Raw genomic sequence first — 18,686 nt, 5'->3', positions numbered from 1 at the left:
ACTCTGTATCACATCTAAAAAATGGTACTATGCAAAAAATACAAAACTATAATCAATTTAGAAATAAAAGAAATGAAAGGAAAACTAAAGTTTTGTTTCTAAATCAGTCATGTCTGTAAACCAGACTAGACGATTTACAAGTTCAAGCACTCGTCCCAATAGGAACCTTGAAAAACCAGGTTTCCAGCGCCCTACACTGCTGCGATAACCGTGTTATCTAAGTGCTCACATTTGCTGCTGAATGACTGTCAGATTTTTTGCGGTCGGAGCGCGTGAGGAAAAAGAATACACATGGGCCAGCGTATAGGTCACACAATGATGCTTTTATTCGCAGCCACGTCGCAGATCAACAGTCTCTACACACACGCACAGTAACCGCCGCTCAGTAGTAGAGTAGGTGTGTTTTATGAGGAGGTGTAAGGTTAAGTCGAGTGTGCCATAACAGGATATGTCTGCACGTGAGGAGTAACTGACCGATGACATCCCACTGTTCATCTAAAGTGCTACATTGAACTTTTTTTTTTTTTTTTTTTTTGAGACTGTGCAATAATTGTGCACAACTCATTAAGGGCAGTAAGGCGACTTTTTTTTGTTTGTTTTGCTAATTTCTGTGGTGAACAGCACCATTTTAAATGAATGTAAGTCAATCTCTTAAAAAAAAAAAAAAAAAAAGGACAAAGAAAACATTTGGTACAAAGCAGCTCATTGGAAATATGCTGGGCAACAAGTTTGAATAAAACATCAGCCACAAAATACATTTTACACCCCCCGCCCCCCAACTGCACACAGAGTGGTTTCATTCCCCAAAACCTCTACTCTGCTACATTTATTTGAAAGCTTTAGGTACTTTGAAAATGAGCATCACGAGACAATAATGAAAGTAGATTTTCACATGAACACAAAACACACATTGCATTAAAAAAACAAAAAACATTTGGAGTCAGGGGCACAATAAGGTTTCAATAAAAAAAAAATGTTGAGACTAACCGAAAATGGGGGGCAAAAATATTTTTGGATAACGTTTTTGAAAAAACTGCATATGCATGCTCGGCGAAATTTGACATTTGACTCAATTTCCTTGATTGACTATGGGGAAGATTAACAATCAACAAAAAAATAAATAAAAAAATAGCATTTTTAATAGGATGCAATATTGTTTCCATTCTAGAGTAGAATTAAGCAGAATCATGCAACTTGGAGATGATTCACTGCCAGCCTTCCCAGTTAACATGGATATTTGACTTTTAAAGCCATCAATGGCAGTGAATCTCTTAAATTGAATCATTATTTAAGTAGTTTTTTATTTTCCTTTAAGATGTGTGAAATATTACAGTGGCTTACAATAACCTGAAACACCTTTTAGGAATACATGATGTAAATGAACACTTTGGCCTACTACGCTTTTAATGTTGACCATTAAGGTTGTACTTGAAGAGCTATTTTTAAGTACAACCCCAATTCCAATGAAGTTGGGATGTTGTGTTGAACAAATAAAAACACGTACAATGATTTGCAAATCATATTTGACCTATATTTAACTGAATACACGACAAAGACAAGATATTTAATGTTCAAACGTTATTGTTTTTAGCAAATAATCATTAACTTAAGGCAACACGTTCCAAAAAAGCTGGGACAGTCATGTTTACTACTGTGTTACATCACCTTTTCTTTTAACAACATTCAATAAACGTTTGGGAACTGAGGACACTCAGAGGACACTCAACACCCAGAAACGCCGCCGGCTTCTCTGGGCCCGAACTCATCTAAGATGGACTGATGCAAACTGGAAAAGTGTTCTGTGGTCCGACGAGTCCACATTTCAAATTGTTTTTGGAAATTATGGCTGTCGTGTCCTCTGGGCCAAAGAGGAAAAGAACCGTCCGGACTGTTATGGACGCAAAGTTCAAAAGCCAGCATCTGTGATGGTATGGGGCTGTGTTAGTGCCAATGGCATGGGTAACTTACACATCTGTGAAGGCACCATTAATGCTGAAAGGTACATACAGGTTTTGGAGAAACATATGCTGCCATCCAAGCAACGTCTTTTTCATGGACGCCCCTGCTTATTTCAGCAAGACAATGCCAAACCACATTCTGCACGTGTTACAACAGCATGGCTTCGTAGTAAAAGAGTGCCGGTACTAGACTGGCCTGCGTGCGGTCCAAACCTGTCTCCCATTGAAAATGTGTGGCGCATTATGAAGCGCAGAATATGACAACGGAGACCCCGGACTGGAACAGCTGAAGCTGTACATCAAGCAAGAATGGGGAAGAATTCCACCTACAAAGCTTCAACAATTAGTGCCCTCAGTTCCCAAACGTTTATTGAATGTTGTTAAAAGAAAAGGGGATGTAACACAGTGGTAAACATGACCCTGTCCCAGCTTTTTTGGAACGTGTTGCAGCCATAAAATTCTAAGTTAATGACTATTTGCTAAAAACAGTAAGTAAAAACAGTAGTCTTTGTAGTGTATTCAATTAAATATAGGTTAAACATGATAACCCAACATCATTGGAATAGGGGCTGTATTTTTTGAGGTATTACTTTGTTAAAACGTTTGAGAACCACTGAAGTAGTGTACTTCATTTTCTAGCTACTGCTTCAAGACACAATTCACATAGTTCCACAGGGTTTCCAAAATTATTAAAGATTAGAAAAAGTACTTTTACTTTGATATTCAAACATGAAATGCACAGCATGTTGCCTTTGATTGAGTTTACATCGCTGCTAGTTCTTGGGTCACATACAATTCCTAAAGCTTTAGTGCAATGTGCTACAACACACAGAAAAAAAGGAAAACAAAGGAGCAGAAATATGAACTTACTACCTTAAAAATGATATAAACAGTCCACAGTGATTGGGTGTGCTACATAATAACAAGAGGAGGCTACAGGTAAATCAGCTGCAAAAAAAGGCAGCATGGAGTGTCTATCGCAAGGCGAGCACGCCCACCGTTATGTGCTTGAGGTCAGCTGAGCGACGCCGCTCCAGAGGTAAAACTAAAAAACTTGGAAAAAAAACTTTCAATGCATCTGTTCACCTCGACCCACGAACGACCGTGCGAGTCATTGCTCGTCGTCTCCGCAGTGCCAGGTCAACTTCTGCTCATAGAAGTCGATGACCGCCTGAGGGCACCTGGCGCTCGCCTCGTGGGCCGGCAGCAGGGCCACGTCACCCGTGTCCTTCCTGAGGTACAACACACAATAACATACTCTTAAGTGACCTCTCTAATGCTGTGAAAATTGGCACTTATTCCATAGTTCTGGACTTAAAAATGTCTGCAGGAAAAAGAAAATCCTCAAACTAGACTCCGTAGTCATTTTAGGCTTGTTTGTAATGACATAATTGATTTTCATCCACATTTAGGTAGAAAACCTGTGAAAACCTGCTGATGTCAGATGAGCACATTTCCTTATATTATATATTATATAATATATATATTATATATAATGTGTTCTGCGGCGTAATTGTCGCCTATATTGAAAGTGGATTTTTTTAAAGACAATAAGTGAAAATAGTTATGTTGGATACATTTGAGTAGGCTTGTTTTGTTCAATGATGGATACATTTGAGTAGGCTTGTTTTGTTCAAATCGATCGCTGTAATGCTTTGTTGCAGAATGAAGGCAGCCGCATGAGAGGTGATTGTGTGGAAACTCATTTTTGCCAAATAGCTTTAGTTAGCTTGTTGTATTGACTGCATTCCTCAGCTATGAATAAGAGTTTGGAAAGATGCAGGTGATGCAAGTGTTTGCTTTTGTGACGTTAAAGACTTTTGGTACGGGTGGCATCGCGTGAGCACGGCAGACTGACTAGGAACAAAAAAACGGCTAATTAACTAAAAGAGTCATTTAAGATAGTGTTTTGCATTATGAACATGGTCACGGGACGAAACGTTTAGACAAACAGGACATTTTTATTTTCACAGCTGTAAAGAAACACTATTTCCATTATGTGGTGGTTGCTGCAAGTTAATGCTCATTAAAAAAAAAAACTTTTTTTGGTATCAAAAGAAATAGACTTACAAGGGAAAAAACAAACAAAACAGGGCACATTTGAATAATGTCATTCTCATGTACTTTTCTATTAGGAAAATCAAGCCACAACTTCCCTGAATTCATTGTCACAGTCACACATTTACCGTCGTTGCACCAGCTTAGAATCCCCCCTTGCTCTGTGTCTAAATGTACAATTAAAAAATAAGAGGAAGCACTGAAGTTACCATTTGACTAAAAACATGAGCTCTCCTCGTCTGTCTGTGGAGCCGATGATGCATTCGAGCTCGGGGTAAGCTCCCAAGTCGACGGGCGAGTCTGGATTGTCACCGCAGTGTTGACTGTGCATCTGCGGTGGGGACTTCATGGAGAAGAGAGGGTTGAATGTGGTTTTATGTCCTCATAAAAGAGGAATTAATTCAAACAACATGCACAAAAGGGAACTAAGCGGCCAACTTTCTTTTAAACAAAGATGATATGTATGTAAATCTTGACTGCTGACTACTACTATGAAATAATCTTCCAAAACTATCTGTCAAATTGAAAACATTGCAATCCTTTTGCCTTGATTGGCTACACTCACCTTTAATAAATCTTTTAATATTAATTTTTAAATGTTGTACTTTAATAAAGGTACAAATTCTACTTTGTTAAGTCAAGTAGGTTCACTTGTTTGTGACCACAATAGTCGAACAAGAACCATACACGCACAATTCCAGTAAAATTCCTCCAAACTCTCAGCCAGAATGAGGGTACAATGCATGTGCTTTAGTCAGATTTATTTTATTTTATTTTTTTAATATATGAAAGGGAAACATGCGCAGTCCCAGACTCCTCTTAACACACTCACTATTTCCGTCTCCTCTGTCATTTCTTCCTTAGGAACCAACCCCTGCTCTTCTTCCTCATTCTCGGGCGAGAGGCGATTTCTCAGATACTCCTCAATCAGTTCAGGACAGTCCAGGTTGTCCTCAGGCTCCCATGTGTTGTCTGCACTGAAGCCAAGATGGACAAAAGACAGATGAGTGCATTTACTCCAGTGATGCTACTTAAGGAACATGGAACTTGAACATTTCTTAAGGAATTGCATGAGTGCTGTATTGAAATATCAATAAGAGTGTCATTATCAAAGCAATACACACACCCTTTGTGTTGTGATAAATAATGTGAAGAATGCACTTTTTCCCTACTTTTGACCATGTGCATTTAACACTTTTTGGGCATCCAGCCAGGTATTAAATATAATTTGGTATGTCAGTTATACTGTATATTCTTCCATTCCATTGTGACATGTGCTTCCATCTAAAGTTACTACACGTTTCTACCACTTTGAAACCAACCTGGTACATTCAAAGTAGGGGAGATCTTTGTTAATCGTAGTGCCTACTTAATCACGTCACTGCTCGACAAATGCTGTTTTTTTATTCTACAACGCCACCAAAATCTCTCCCTGTTGCCACTGAACCGAGATGTCGTCACAGCGTCCTACCGCCAATATGTGCACTGCCAGCTGCCACGGCAGCACATACACAATGAATGGGTTAGTTGACAGCACACTGAGCTGTGCGAAGTGCAGTGTGAAAAGGCCTTAAGTCTCGCCTTCCCATACAATCGGACTCAACGGTCATATCCCAACTTTTCTGTCCCTGTTCATGTAGTCATTGGACGGTCCACATGTCAATCATGCTCGGGATGTGATGTTAATCGTATGCAGAGGCGCTGCCCGGGATTTTTCAGCCCCACCACTTCAATGCTAAAAATTGAAAGTAGTATTTTTTGAGCAAGATTAGAAGAAATGTCATTACTTTTCGGCACCCCGGTTTTGTGGCTATGTTAATCGTTATGCACAGCAGCAGATGTTATCCTGATTTACAGTGGCCATAAAAACTCTACACACCCCTGTTTAAATGAGTTGTCCATTATATTGGTCACACAGTTTTGAAATTATTTATCTTGGTCTCATTTTTTTAATATCACAAAAACCTTGCATTTGAACAGGGGAGTATAGACTTTTTATATCCACTGTATATGTTTTTCTGGGGGGGGGGGAACAGTGCAGTGCACTAGGTGAGCGTGTCTGTCTTACACTTCTGAGGTTCTGGGTTTGAATCTTGGCCCCGGACTTCTGGTGTTCTCTGCTTGTTTCTGTGAGTTCTCCCAACATTCCAAAAACATGAATGTTAAGTCTAGACTAAATGGTCCATAGATGTGAATGTTTATCTACTGTTTATGTGCCCTGCAATTGACTGACCACCAGTCCAGGATGTACCACGCCTCGGCCAAAGTCAGCTGGGATAGACTCCATTGCATACGCAACCCTAATGAAGGCAAGTTCTATAGAAAATCTTTTTGTAGGGCTCAAACAATTAGTAGACTGAATATTTGGGCAAAAGTCATACTCTGGAAAGCCTAGTATGATTATTAACATTTTGTTGTTTTTGGTAACGTTGTCTTGCCATCAGTATATTCATAACAATACATTCCCACTTTGCTACTATTGGCAAGTACTCACTCTGTGAAGCCTTTCCACTTGAGGAAGTACTCCACTCTTCCATTGAAGATCCTACGACGAGTGATCTTCTCCACTACATACTCCTGCACAACGGAGTCTTCTGTCTTCCTCTGCTTGGCCGTCTGCTTCTTCCTCATTCTTCCTGCGACAAGACACACAATGGAAACATGGTTACAGAAAGTGAGTAGTAGTAAATTATAACATCTTCCTATTGTGGTTGACAATGTTACCTCTGTGTGTAGTCAGTGTGTGTTGTCAGTGATTCTCAATGACTGTGCCGTAGCATAGTGTGCCATGAGAGATAATCAGGTGTGCCATACGAAATGTAATTGGTCTGTAAATGCTTATTTATTTAATACAAACCATGTATCTTTGTTCATCCATTTAAACCAGCCATGTAGAATGAAAGTTATTGTAAAAGATGTCATCCATTTTGTCGACAGAGACTCTCCACGCTTTGCTTTTTCGCCACAGATACATTAATTCATTAATTTTCCATACCGCTAATCCTCACTAGGGCCGCAGGCGTGCTGGAGCCTATCCCAGCTATCTTGGGGCAATAACTAGTCCCCAGCCAATTGCAGGGCACATATAAACAAACAACTATTCGCACTAACATTCACATCTACGGATAATTTAGTCTTCAATTAACCTACCATGCATGTTTTTGGGATGCGGGAGGAAACCAGAGTACCCGGAGAAAACACAAGCAGGCACAGGGAGAACATGCAAACTCCTCAAAGGCGATACCGGATTTGAACCCGGGTCCTCAGAACTGTGAGGCAGATGTGCTAACCAGTCTTCCACTGTGCTGCCGCCACAGATACATATGAAATTATAATGTATTATTGTGTACACATAAATATATATATACACTGGAGGTAGCTGCTGTCTTGGTACAGCTTGACAGTGTCTGTCTGTACATTGCTTTGTAATCAAAGTGTAATTTTTCTCTCAATCAAATCAACTGTTGTTGCTAATTTTGTTCACTGGAGGTCAGACTGACGACCACTTACCACTTAAATGACATTCTGAAATTGGCTGCTCAGAAATTAACACCTGATATTGATGCACTTGTGAAGGCTAAAAGATGCTAAGTTTAAGGAGCAAACTAAGCCTACTTCACATAAAATGCTGTGAGACCATCGCACAGTTTGATTATATGAATACTCAGTGTAGAAATATTTTAAGACTCAATATTGCAAAATGTCAGTCAACAGTTTCAGTTCAAAAGAGTGGTGGAACCCTTTTTTTCCCCCCCTCACGCACTACCACTTCTTGTATGTATTATTTGCAAGGTAGGTGGATAACTGCACCCCTCTTTCCAAATAGTTACCACTTCAGTTTGCATGGTGTCCGTTGAGGCTGTCAAGATTTCAGATGTATGTGGAAATGTATACAAGTTTAAAATGATTTCTAGATCTTAAGTTGTTTTATAATTGTTTTTGTTAGGAATTTTCAGATTGCTCATGTAATTTGTAGCAACAAGATAATCAATAAATGTGACTTATATTAAAACTATGGGGAAAAAATTGGAATAGTCATTATTTATAGCTTACTAAGCCATGGATTTACTGGTCCGGCCCGCTTGAGATCAAATTGGGGTGAATGTGGCCTGGTCAAAAACGAGTTTGACACCCCTGGTTTATATCAACTACTTAATAAAAGATATCCTAGTATAGCTTTTCCATTGTTGTTTTTTTTTTTTTTTTTTTTTTTTTTTGAGGGGCCTCCATGGGCCTTCTTGCCCCGGGGCCCCAAGGGGTCTAGAAACGCTCTTGACCCTGAGTAAGTAGAAAATTATGAACCATTTGATGCGTTTTGCCATGAGTAAAATATGTGCGTTGGCTCAATAAATGTTGACAAAACACTGGCGTGTGTGTGGCATTTCACAGCATGACGTATGTTTACATAGCTCCACCTGCTGGATTCTACCCGGAAGACAACGCGCTACCAAACAAACACGCGAACTCTTCCACACGTTAGTTTACAGAACATTCCACCGAGCTGAACGTGTGAGTGTGGGACCGGTCCCGTTTATACAAGCCGCCTGGGAAAACATACACGTACGTTATTTTGGCGTTAACGCGACAGCCCCGGTTCGGTTCGGTTCGCGGGTGAGGGGGGGGGGTTCGTCTCCGGAGAGTAGTAACCTCACTCCACGTCCACGGTGCCGCCAAACGAGCCGCTCCGCCGTGATCCCATGCGAGAAAAGAACTTTTTGGGTGGCCGAGTTGCGATTAAAGATGGCCGTTGGATGCTCGGAGGAAGGAAGTGGTTGCCAAGGGAAAAGGTCATGCCAGGAATACGGCGGGAGACGACGGGAGCGCGCACGCCGCTAGTCCGGAAGCAACCTCGCCACCCATGGGTGTCACCTGGGTATGACATGCTGAGTGACGTTACCAAATCAATATCATTTAGACGTTTTTTTTGTTCTTTTTAAACTATATTTATATTAAAGTATAGATACATTTTAGGTAAATATTATTTTATTTTATTTTTTATGTAGACATAATTTTCACGGAGGGATGTGCATCCATCGACCTCCGAAACAACAATGAGGAGACCAGAGAGAAAAAGCCTCCGAGGCATTTGATTGACAGTTTACTTCCAACCAATAGGAAAGCATAAGGCCTCTGATTGGCTATAGGAGAACACGTTTCCTTACATGTTTTGCATATTTTTTTCTCAGCAGTTTTCGAGACAGCCGCTAGATGACAGTGTCGCACTTTGTAACTATTAATCAATGTTGATTTTTTTTGGAAAGCATTTTAATCCATTTAATTTATGTCCTTGATATTCAGTTTAAGGTTGGACTAGTAGGCCAAAAGTGGCACTATTAGTAAAAAAAAAAAAAAAAAACTTAGTAAAGAACAAAGAGCATATTAGTACATGGACCTTAAACTGGGTATCAAGGATATCGACTCAATGCTCAAACGACTTTCCAATCCAGTTTCTTCAAATGTCATATGTACAAAATATTAGCTATAGCTCTCAGTATGACGCAGTCTTGAACTGTGACCCTCATGTTCCAAAGGCCATGTACTTACCAACCTCTGTATTTGTAGAAATGCAGATTTAAAAAAATAAAAATAAAATACAGGGCTCATATTGAATCTCATTAGTAAATCTAGTGAAATGTCATAAGAATGTTGTGATCGGTCACATTTATGAAAAATGTTAAATGAGAAGCCACCAGAGAAGCCACAGGGGATGCGATTAAAAGTGTTTTCATGACAGAAGCCTGCATAGATTAATGTTGTGTGAGTATTCTCTCTCTCTTGCTGTCTCGCTCCTTGGATCACAGTCCCTGAGGACCAAGCTTCCATGTGAATCCTTTAGTGTCTGCTGCACTACAGGTCCAGTTCAGTTCCCAGTGAGGCGTCGATGTCATTATCAGGAATCATTCTTTATTGAAAGTGGCACAGTGCCTTTTCTTCTGCGATCAATTATTGACAGAGTGCTGTTGATGTTCTCAACCTCTAAATCAGTGATTTTTCAAAGTGTGGTACTAGTACGCGGTATGCAGGTTCTCGGTCCCTATAGTGGTATGCGAAAATAATCTCTAAAGTTAATACAAATAATATTTACAACATAAAACATGGAAGACAATACAACATATTAAAATGGAGCATACTGTAAATCATTTACTTTTTCTTCTTCTTTTTTTTTAATAGATATAATTCCAAAGTACTCTATTTGCTAACTCGCTTTAGGGCAAAATGGAACTATCCACTCTGTCAAAGAGATCTGCACTGAGATTTATTGGCTTTTTACTATCCCGTGCTACAACGCATTTATCGTGAAACTGTCCTCTAAGAGTGCAGACATCTGTCAACTTGTCAAATTGTACTATTTTATATTTATTTAGTTCTACTAAACCGACGATTTAATAATTATTTGTAAAAAAAAATGTAGGTGTAAAATAGTTTATTTTAGTAATACCTTTTATTTTATTGTTTACAATAAATAAATTAAAAAAATATTGAATGAGATAAATGAATTAATAAATAAATACATGTAAAATAATTTCATGAAATGTATTGTTCACCATAATTGATTATATTACTATTGACTATAGTTAATTGACCAATTATCTAATCAAATATAGAAAACTGAAATGCACAAGTATTTTTTTTTCATTTTACTAATCAAAAAATATTATTACAGCATTAACAAAAAACAAAACAAAAAACAATTGAAATGAAATAAATGAATTTAAAAAAGAATACATTTTTAGAAAAAAAAGAACTGCTTAATTAACAAATATGACGGGTACTCTTGATCATGTAACTTTAAAAACTGTAAAAACAGGAAAAGCTACAACCTCAAAGCGGTTTTTGAATGTCCAGTCATACATCTGCATTACTAAATCATTCCACAACTTATGTATCAATGTGACTTGCCAAACAAACATTAGTCAACCACTATCTTGACAACCAAACATGATGTCTTGCTGTGGTTTTCCCTGTGAGTTGTGGCATTGGTTATCTCCAGCATGACCCTTGAACCCTTTCAGCTTTTCTGGCATTTGAGCCCTAGTTGCCATAGTAACTCAGCAACTATAGGCCTGCGCTGTCACCTCAGGCGCGGGAATGACATCATGGCATCGCAGGTTTGACCTTTTAGGTTTGAACCTGGGCTACGTCATACCTGTGTGCCATTTGCGCTGTTCTCCCCGTGCTTGCGTGCGATGGTTTACTCCGGATACTTCATGCCATATCCCCAAAACATGCGTGTTTGGTTAATAAAGACTCTCAAAATTTCCATGCGTAGCTAATATTTTTGCTTAGTTACACAAGAGAGTCAGAAAATGCGAACGCAAGTGGCCGTAATGTTGTGGCTGGTCGGTGTATATTGCATTTCATTTGTGGCCTTCCTCATTTATCAATGGTGTGCACTGAGGCACTTTTTGTCAAAAGCCAAATGGAATGAACCCAACACTGCCCAGAGCAGTAAAAATGATATATAGTTGTTAATGAAATGACACGCTCCCATTTACACAGTGAAAAGAAATATCACCTTCCCCCTAAATCTGGCCCCGTGCCCCCTAAGCCAGGCACATTCCTGGAGCCCTTTGTGAACGAAACTCTCGTGGAGATTGGAGCCCCGAGAGCCATTGTCAGGGTAGAAATGAGCCCAGATGGATCCTGCTGTGAGTGACCAGAGGTCCAAGTCTGACTAGACACTTTTTTTTTCAACTACCCCCTTCCTTCCCCAGTTCCGTCCCCTAAACCTCTCGCGTTTCAGCCAAAGTGAGAGCAGAGTTCATCCCGGTGAATAAAGAGAAGCGTTCGCGCTTCTCCTGCTGCAAAGTATTGACGGACAAGCGATTTACGTTCATGAGCTCCGAGTCATTGATCGAGCATTTATTTATGAGTTACTTTGGTGTTGAGCATTTAGGCGCACACCTAACACCACGTTTGGAGTGGAATCAATCGTGGACTGTTGGAAACTGGGTTATTTTTCAAAATATCTATTATTTTTTTTTATCCATCTGTCTAATTGAGTCATTGGTTAAGTGGTTTAGTTGAATAGGGGTAAAAGACAAATTTGTCTAAATAATTTAACATTTAAAAATGAATTTTACTAAATAAAATGAGAGTGAATGATTATTTCAACAGTTTTAAATACACATTTTATTTATTTATTGAAGCTACTTTGCCCATCTGTCTGTTTCAAAAATGTAATTTTGCCTAAATCTGCCCACCCATGATGTAGGGTCACCCATGTCAGTTTATAACAAGCAAGTGTATTGTCAAATGATTCAAAATCGTTCATTTCAAGTTAGAGTTGTGATAAAACTTCCTGCCCAAACTTGATGAGGTTGTTTTGCAAACATGCAGTCTTCAGCTCAGGTTTTTCTTTGGGGGTAGGGGGGGGCTTGTGTCACCCAACATGAAGTCCACAGTATCTTGTAACAATGTGATTGGCAGGAGAAAAGCACCAGTGACAAGTCCACTAGAACAGAGGCCATTGTGTCAAACAATGAATGAATGAAAGAAAAGCCAGGGAATAAAGCTCACCTCTGAACCTTGAAAGAGAAAACAAACCCCAATCATCGCTATTTCTCCCACTTCTCTTTACTCACAGATGTACTCGACTTTTTGTCTTCCTTTAGTTCAGCGCATGTGTTTTGATCGTAGGGAACGCTTCATTGTTATACAATGCTTATCTTCATCAATATATTTTGGCTGGGGATGACAATACAGGCAGTATATGGTTTTTATTTATTTAATTTTATTCAACATTCATGTTTTTTGTTCAATACAATAATGTGATTAAAGTAGGAGTGTGAAAAAAATCGTCTAACTCTGCTAAGTCGACCCAAAAAGTTGGTTGACGCAAAATTGTCTGTCCGCTGCCCGGAACCATTTGGCCACTCATTACGTTTACCGCACGGACCTTTATTGCAGACGGACGCGCTGTTGGACCAGTGAAAAACATTCCAAAAAAATGACAGAGGAGCGTCTGTAAGTGATTTTAAGACACTATTAGATGTGTAATATACATATAACATGATGTATGAGTGAGCTGAATGATTTTTTTTTGTTTTATCTAAAATGGTAATCGCTAGCGCGCTAATGCTAATCGTGAATGCTAACCGTTTAGCAAAAGCAGATTTTGTTGTCTCCATTTTTGTACAGTCTCTACCATACACTCAGTACCAACATATACAGTTTAAGGAGAGAAGTCAAGCGCTCATGAATAAGAATAAAATGTATGTCAGTTAAGAAAGTTATAAAGGAGGGGGTTCTTCGATTTCTTTGACAAAATATCTATTGGTTAATTGATTCTAAAAAGATTTGACAGTGACAGCCCTGGATTAAAGTACTATTCATCCCAAAAAAATCGTAATGTAATTTTGATGACAAAAAATGGTTCATTCATTGTGTTCATATACAAAAGGGTTTGTGTAAATTACCCCCAAAATAAACAAAATATTCCCATGATTCCTCAACTAAAGTTACAATAGAAAGTTTCTGGAAAATGTTCTGCCCCTTTACAACCTTAGTTTTTAAGTTGCACTGTTTGGACGCCCAATGTTTTTTTTTGTTTGGAAAAATGATGTGCTGTATCCTCATAAAAGTACGAATCCTTGACTGATACCTTGCTAGATCCTCTTGCCACTGTATCGTAGCCACTCTGTTTACCTTTTACCTCTTGCTTCTCTCACAGCTGTACACTTTGAACTGTTCATTTGCTTCTCATCCAATTGCCTTTTTTTTTCTATTTGTTCAAGTTACTGGCTCTCCTCCACACAAAGATCCACACTGAAGATTTTCTCTGCATTTCTACATTTACCTTCTTTGTGAGTCAAACATTCTTTGTGCCTCAGCACAGCGAGGCCCTGAATGCCACCTGAAGGACGCGTTTTAGCGTAGGCTGAGGATGATAACCAGCTTTCTCTTCCGTCAAAAAAGAAAATAAATTCTAAGCAAAACCTTGCAAGGAATTGACCTTCACAGTAAACACTGGCACAGCACACGGAAAGAGTGACGTTTGAATAGCTGAAGGAAATGTTTTCCGTTTTTATTGAGCATTTTTCACCCTAATGCATTGTACGTGAATTTTGATCGACATGTGGCCTTAATTGATCCTTTTCATATTCACAGTTACTGTTTCAGGAAGTATTATTATCTAGAATTGAGTGGAGCCCTTTCACACAGTTTGGAATGCTGCAAGATGACAAAACAAAACCTGCAATGGAATCTGCAATTGGACTGTTTCATTCAAACACATCACAGGATATCATCACAATCCCCGCATACCACCGCAATCATATCCATTAGAGGTGATCAGCAGTATAGAGATGACACCAGAACAATCTGATTGGACCTTTTCTGTTCAACGATTGTTCCCACACTATTTATGGGTGATAGGGAGCCATTGATGCGTCCCCTAAAAAGGATGATAATTCCCTATAGATAGCACAAGATGCTGGCAAAGCACTACTTTTGTCTAAATGGACCTCCTCAACTAACTTCAACATACAGTAGTTCCTTGGCATCAAGATGCCACAATAAGGAATTGCTTTTGCCTGAGTGTAAAAAAACAGTGAATACGTGAATTTTTCACCAAATAACGGAGGATTGTTTAAAAATATATCTATTAAAAATTTAATCTGCAAGTCGCAAATTTGTGGGGGAACACTGGAAAAGATAAATATCAGCTGTATTTTGACACATAAAAGCATGAATGTGAATGGTTCTCAACATTCACAATAAGTTTCAGTGGCCATAGGAAAGACATTATTTTGGCCTTTTCGCAATTCATTGACATGGCAACCAAACTTGATTTGTGCCCGAGTGAACATGAAGATGATTTACATCATCGCCACGTGCAATTTAAATCCAATCCAAGCCTTATCTGGACTCTGTTACTGAGTGTGGATAAATGTTTGCAGCTGAGTGAGGGAAGGGAACTAAAGTGGTCCCTCTGGTTGATGTTGCTGCTCAGGAAACAGGCTCTTACTAGTCAGGATTTGAAGTGGCGAGCCCAGGTCGGCTTACATTTCCCTCGTTAGCGCAGAGACAGCAAGGCACCAGCTTCAGCAGCGCTAGTAAACAAGAGTGAAGAAGATATAAGTGTATGTATTGGCTGAGTGGTTGATGCTATGTACGCAGTACGCAGTGGTCTTGAGGTGCCTCCAACTTTCCAGTGCCCCTTGCACTGAACCAATAGGCTGTAGAAGAGCTGAATCCAATAGATGTATTAAAAAAAAAAAGATACTTTTGACTGGATTGATCAGACATACAGTTATGCATAACTTATGCAAAGGAAAGTACAGAATGGACAGATAATATTGTGACTGAGTCTGTTTTGGCAGCACAGTGTGTTAACAGTGGTTCTCAACTGTTGTCACCCTTGGGCTCGCAGTTTCCTATTGTTGCAAAGTTGCGAGCCACTTTTAAAGAAGAACACAAAAGTTTTGTTTAGAATAGCCTTTGAAAACATTTGTACAATATATTATATTTTTAAATACCATTTCAAATGATGTTGCTCTACAGCCAAAATAATATTGGTAGCCATGACCTCCGCTAACCTTAGGCTGAGCTGCACTGTATTTGTTTACGGAGTAAACTAGTGGCTAGAGTCCAAGGAAGTAACATTTCATGTTGTTTTCCTTGTTGTCATTGTTAACATTTCAACTGCCACCCTGCCTGAATTTTTTTCTTGTTTTCAGAATAAAAAACCTTGCAAGGACAATTCAGGAAGTCAAGGTTAGCTGCCTTCCACAAAATGCATTTTGGTCTTTTTAGCCAAATCGGTCAAAGGGTTTCTTTTCAGTCAACAGAGAATGATGTAGGGCTTTTGTATGGAATTATAAATTCTGTGTGCTGCCTTTTAGAAATGTCTCATCAATACAGTGCTGAGTGATGATTCACAGTGTGGAGAAGAACGTGTACATTTATGTATTCTGCGAGTTGGCACTTACAGAAAAGCTTGAAAACATACTTTGGCCAACACATACAGTATAAGGTTAGTTTTAAAGAATAGCATCGATGCATATGCTTTCAAATATGATATCCATCCATCCATCCATTTTCTGAGCCGCTTCTCCTCACTAGGGTCGCGGGGGTGCTGGAGCCTATCCCAGCTGTCATCGGGCAGGAGGCGGGGTACACCCTGAACTGGTTGCCAGCCAATCGCAGGGCACATAGAAACAAACAACCATTCGCACTCACAGTCATGCCTACGGGCAATTTAGAGTCTCCAATTCATGCATGTTTTTTGGGATGTGGGAGGAAACCGGAGTGCCCGGAGAAAACCCACGCAGGCACGGGGAGAACATGCAAACTCCACACAGGCGGGGACGGGGATTGAACCCCGCACCTCAGAACTGTGAGGCTGACGCTCTAACCAGTCGGCCACCGTGCCGCCCAAATATGATATTGAAGACCATATTCATCACTGCTTGTCTGTCAACAAGAAACCTGTTGGTTTCTCAGTTTGTTGTCTTGCTAAAGGGTTAATGCCACACTGTCAATGTGGCTGAAGTCAGTTATACTGTAGGCATTAATGCGTTGCTCCAAGACACACCCACACGTGCACGCACATGCACACACACGCATACGCTGACCTTCTCTATGACCTTATTGTTAGGGTTTGTTGTCTGTGCCTTCTGAACTTTGTGAAGCTGCCACATCAAACTACACACAACCTCTCTGACAGCTTTAAAACACATTTTTTATTCATAACATTTCCCTTAGTAGTCAAACCTCTTGATTGAAACCTTATTAGTTTTGACTTGTTGCAAATAAACATCAAGATAGCAAAGTCAAATAATATTGGGAATAATATTAGCAGGAGTCTTGATTAGAAGTCGGAGATGAAATAACATTTATAGAGCTGATTTTACCTGCATGCTTCTGGGTCCAAGATGGCATCAAGTTCTGCAGCGTCACCTTGCCAGGGGTGCAGATGATGCACTTTTCTCTGCCCTTGAAGTGGAATGCACCAGTCGAGAATGCCAATAAAGGAAGGATCAGCGACGTACAAAGAGGGGGTGGGGCATCCAAACGGGTTATGGTGGGCACAATTGTGTTTCAGAGGTGAAAAACTTTCACTTCCCCCGAAACTGCACCTTTCTGTGACGAGATGTATGTACTGCACCACCAGGAGCACACAATCAGCCTTTCAATTTGTGTCCATTTCACAAATAGCCGGCTTATAAATCATAAGCATGCACATAATGACATGACAAATATCAACAAGCTACTGTAACATTTATGTTCTCACTGGCAGCAGTGCATCACACACTGCAGCGCTGCGGGATGCTTGAGTGAGTACGCGTGAATCAATTATTCATCTCCATGTCAGAACACTGAAGAGACTTTGATTGTGATAGATGTGCAGACATGGAAGCAAAGCGCAAACACGCAGCGATCTCCACTGACTCATCTCTTCATGGCAACAGTGGAGGGTTTTGGAAAACAGCCCGCGGCACTTCTGGAGTCACCACAAGACAATCTAACTAAGTCCGTAATCCACTACTTTCTTTTCGACTAGTTCATTGTCCGATGTTTCAAGTCCACAGGCTTAGCGGAGACAGGTGACTGACTACAGGTGGGCTCAAAGGTTAAACTTGGCCCTCCATCTGAATTTTCCTGTCAGGCTAACTGGATCACAAGCTTCTGTTGTGGACGTTCAAACGGCTTATCTCGTGACCACAAAAACAAAGCGAGCCATGATGCTTCAAAGGCCTGTTTGAACGTGATCGGCGTTTACAGCCTCGGTCAATCATGAAAGTCAACAGGCATTCGGCCTCCTACTCTTTTGTGAAGCTCTGCACCGCTTTAACCCCCTTTTGTAATAAAACAGCATCACTCTTACAAATACACACATTTGAATGATTGCAATGATGAGTACTGAGAGGAAAGTCAAAGCTTGTAAGAGTTGAAATTGAATAGAACAAATGTACAAATGTTTTAGGCCAGTGACTCCACAAAAGGTTACACCAAGTGCCACTTAAAAATACTAACTGCAGCTTTTCAAGTACCACCATCATGACCGGCATTAAAATACAGTAACGCAATAGGCCCAAGCATTCATAAAGGAAAAATAAATAAATTAGGCCGAGGTTTTATTCCTCAAAAGTTCATTATTGTAAGTCACTGTAACATTATGTGTTTAATTTGTTCCGTGCCAATGCTCTTATCTTAACACATTTTGAGGCTTTTGTGATTTGATGGTTTCATGCATTTGTTGCTGTTAACACGACGATATAGCATACACTGCGGTCTCAAATTAGGTGTAGTTCAAGTCATACTTTCTCACTGGTTTATATGCCGTTAGCTGCTGCCAGCGGGGGTTTCACGGCTAACTGTAGCCGGTGTTAGCATATCACTTTGTTTGAATGTCTGTCACATATGGGGAGTAGCTGGATCCAAGAGCAGACGGAGGCAGATGTAAAATGATAAACAGTTTATTGAGGGAAGGTAATGGCGGTGGCGTGGACAGCTGGCAGGCAGTGGTGAGGACAGGCGGCTGGCTTGGCGGCAGGAATGACGTGGATCAGGAACACGGGGGCAGGGGGGGGGGGGGGGGTGAAACACTGAGAACAAGGAGACACAGGAGTCAAAAAAGGGAACGATGACTAGAGTGACTTACGTGAGGTAAATGGGCTGTGGTACCGCTGAAGTAACTGCAATACTTTGGTGAGGATTTCCTGG

At 40.0% G+C, this 18,686-nt stretch overlaps 2 protein-coding genes across 4 annotated transcripts in view; one reads left to right on the top strand and one right to left on the bottom strand.

The window, feature by feature from the left end:
• The window catches only part of skap2 (src kinase associated phosphoprotein 2), a 34,448-nt gene extending 29,193 nt beyond the window's left edge, over positions 1–5,255 (top strand). Inside the window, exon 12 of the mRNA XM_061776615.1 lies at positions 4,881–5,255. The gene's annotated coding sequence lies outside the window, so the exon portion shown is untranslated. The remainder of the gene's footprint in view (positions 1–4,880) is intronic.
• Positions 298–8,881, bottom strand: cbx3b (chromobox homolog 3b). 3 transcript variants are annotated; one of them, XM_061776618.1, is made up of 5 exons: positions 8,664–8,881; positions 6,511–6,652; positions 4,849–4,993; positions 4,226–4,359; positions 298–3,190 (listed from the first exon to the last, which is right to left on the bottom strand). In XM_061776618.1, exons 2-5 carry the CDS (start codon positions 6,645–6,647, stop codon positions 3,070–3,072), a joined length of 537 nt encoding a protein of 178 aa, XP_061632602.1. In that variant the 5' UTR covers positions 6,648–6,652; positions 8,664–8,881; the 3' UTR covers positions 298–3,069. The 3 variants fall into 3 exon arrangements, with proteins under 3 accessions (XP_061632602.1, XP_061632601.1, XP_061632603.1); XM_061776617.1 differs by having other exon boundaries at positions 8,581–8,879; XM_061776619.1 differs by lacking the exon at positions 8,664–8,881 and adding an exon at positions 6,874–8,572.
• Positions 8,882–18,686: the final 9,805 nt, after the last annotated feature.

Source organism: Phyllopteryx taeniolatus, chromosome 6 (genome assembly GCF_024500385.1).
Source record: "Phyllopteryx taeniolatus isolate TA_2022b chromosome 6, UOR_Ptae_1.2, whole genome shotgun sequence".
In the NCBI taxonomy this organism is placed as follows: Eukaryota; Metazoa; Chordata; class Actinopteri; order Syngnathiformes; family Syngnathidae; genus Phyllopteryx; species Phyllopteryx taeniolatus.
The sequence above is the reverse complement of the archived record's forward strand: the minus strand, read 5'-3'. Positions and strand labels throughout refer to the sequence as shown.

Bases quoted from the DNA above. Each gene is read 5' to 3' on its own strand.
- cbx3b (XM_061776618.1), bottom strand. From the start codon at position 6,647: ATGAGGAAGAAGCAGACGGCCAAGCAGAGGAAGACAGAAGACTCCGTT. The intron at 4,994-6,510 runs GTGAGTACTTGC...TCTTGGCTTCAG, and splicing joins AAGTGGAAAGGCTTCACAGA to TGCAGACAACACATGGGAGC. The intron at 3,191-4,225 runs GTAACTTCAGTG...GTTGTACCTCAG, and splicing joins CTCATGTTTTTAGTCAAATG to GAAGGACACGGGTGACGTGG.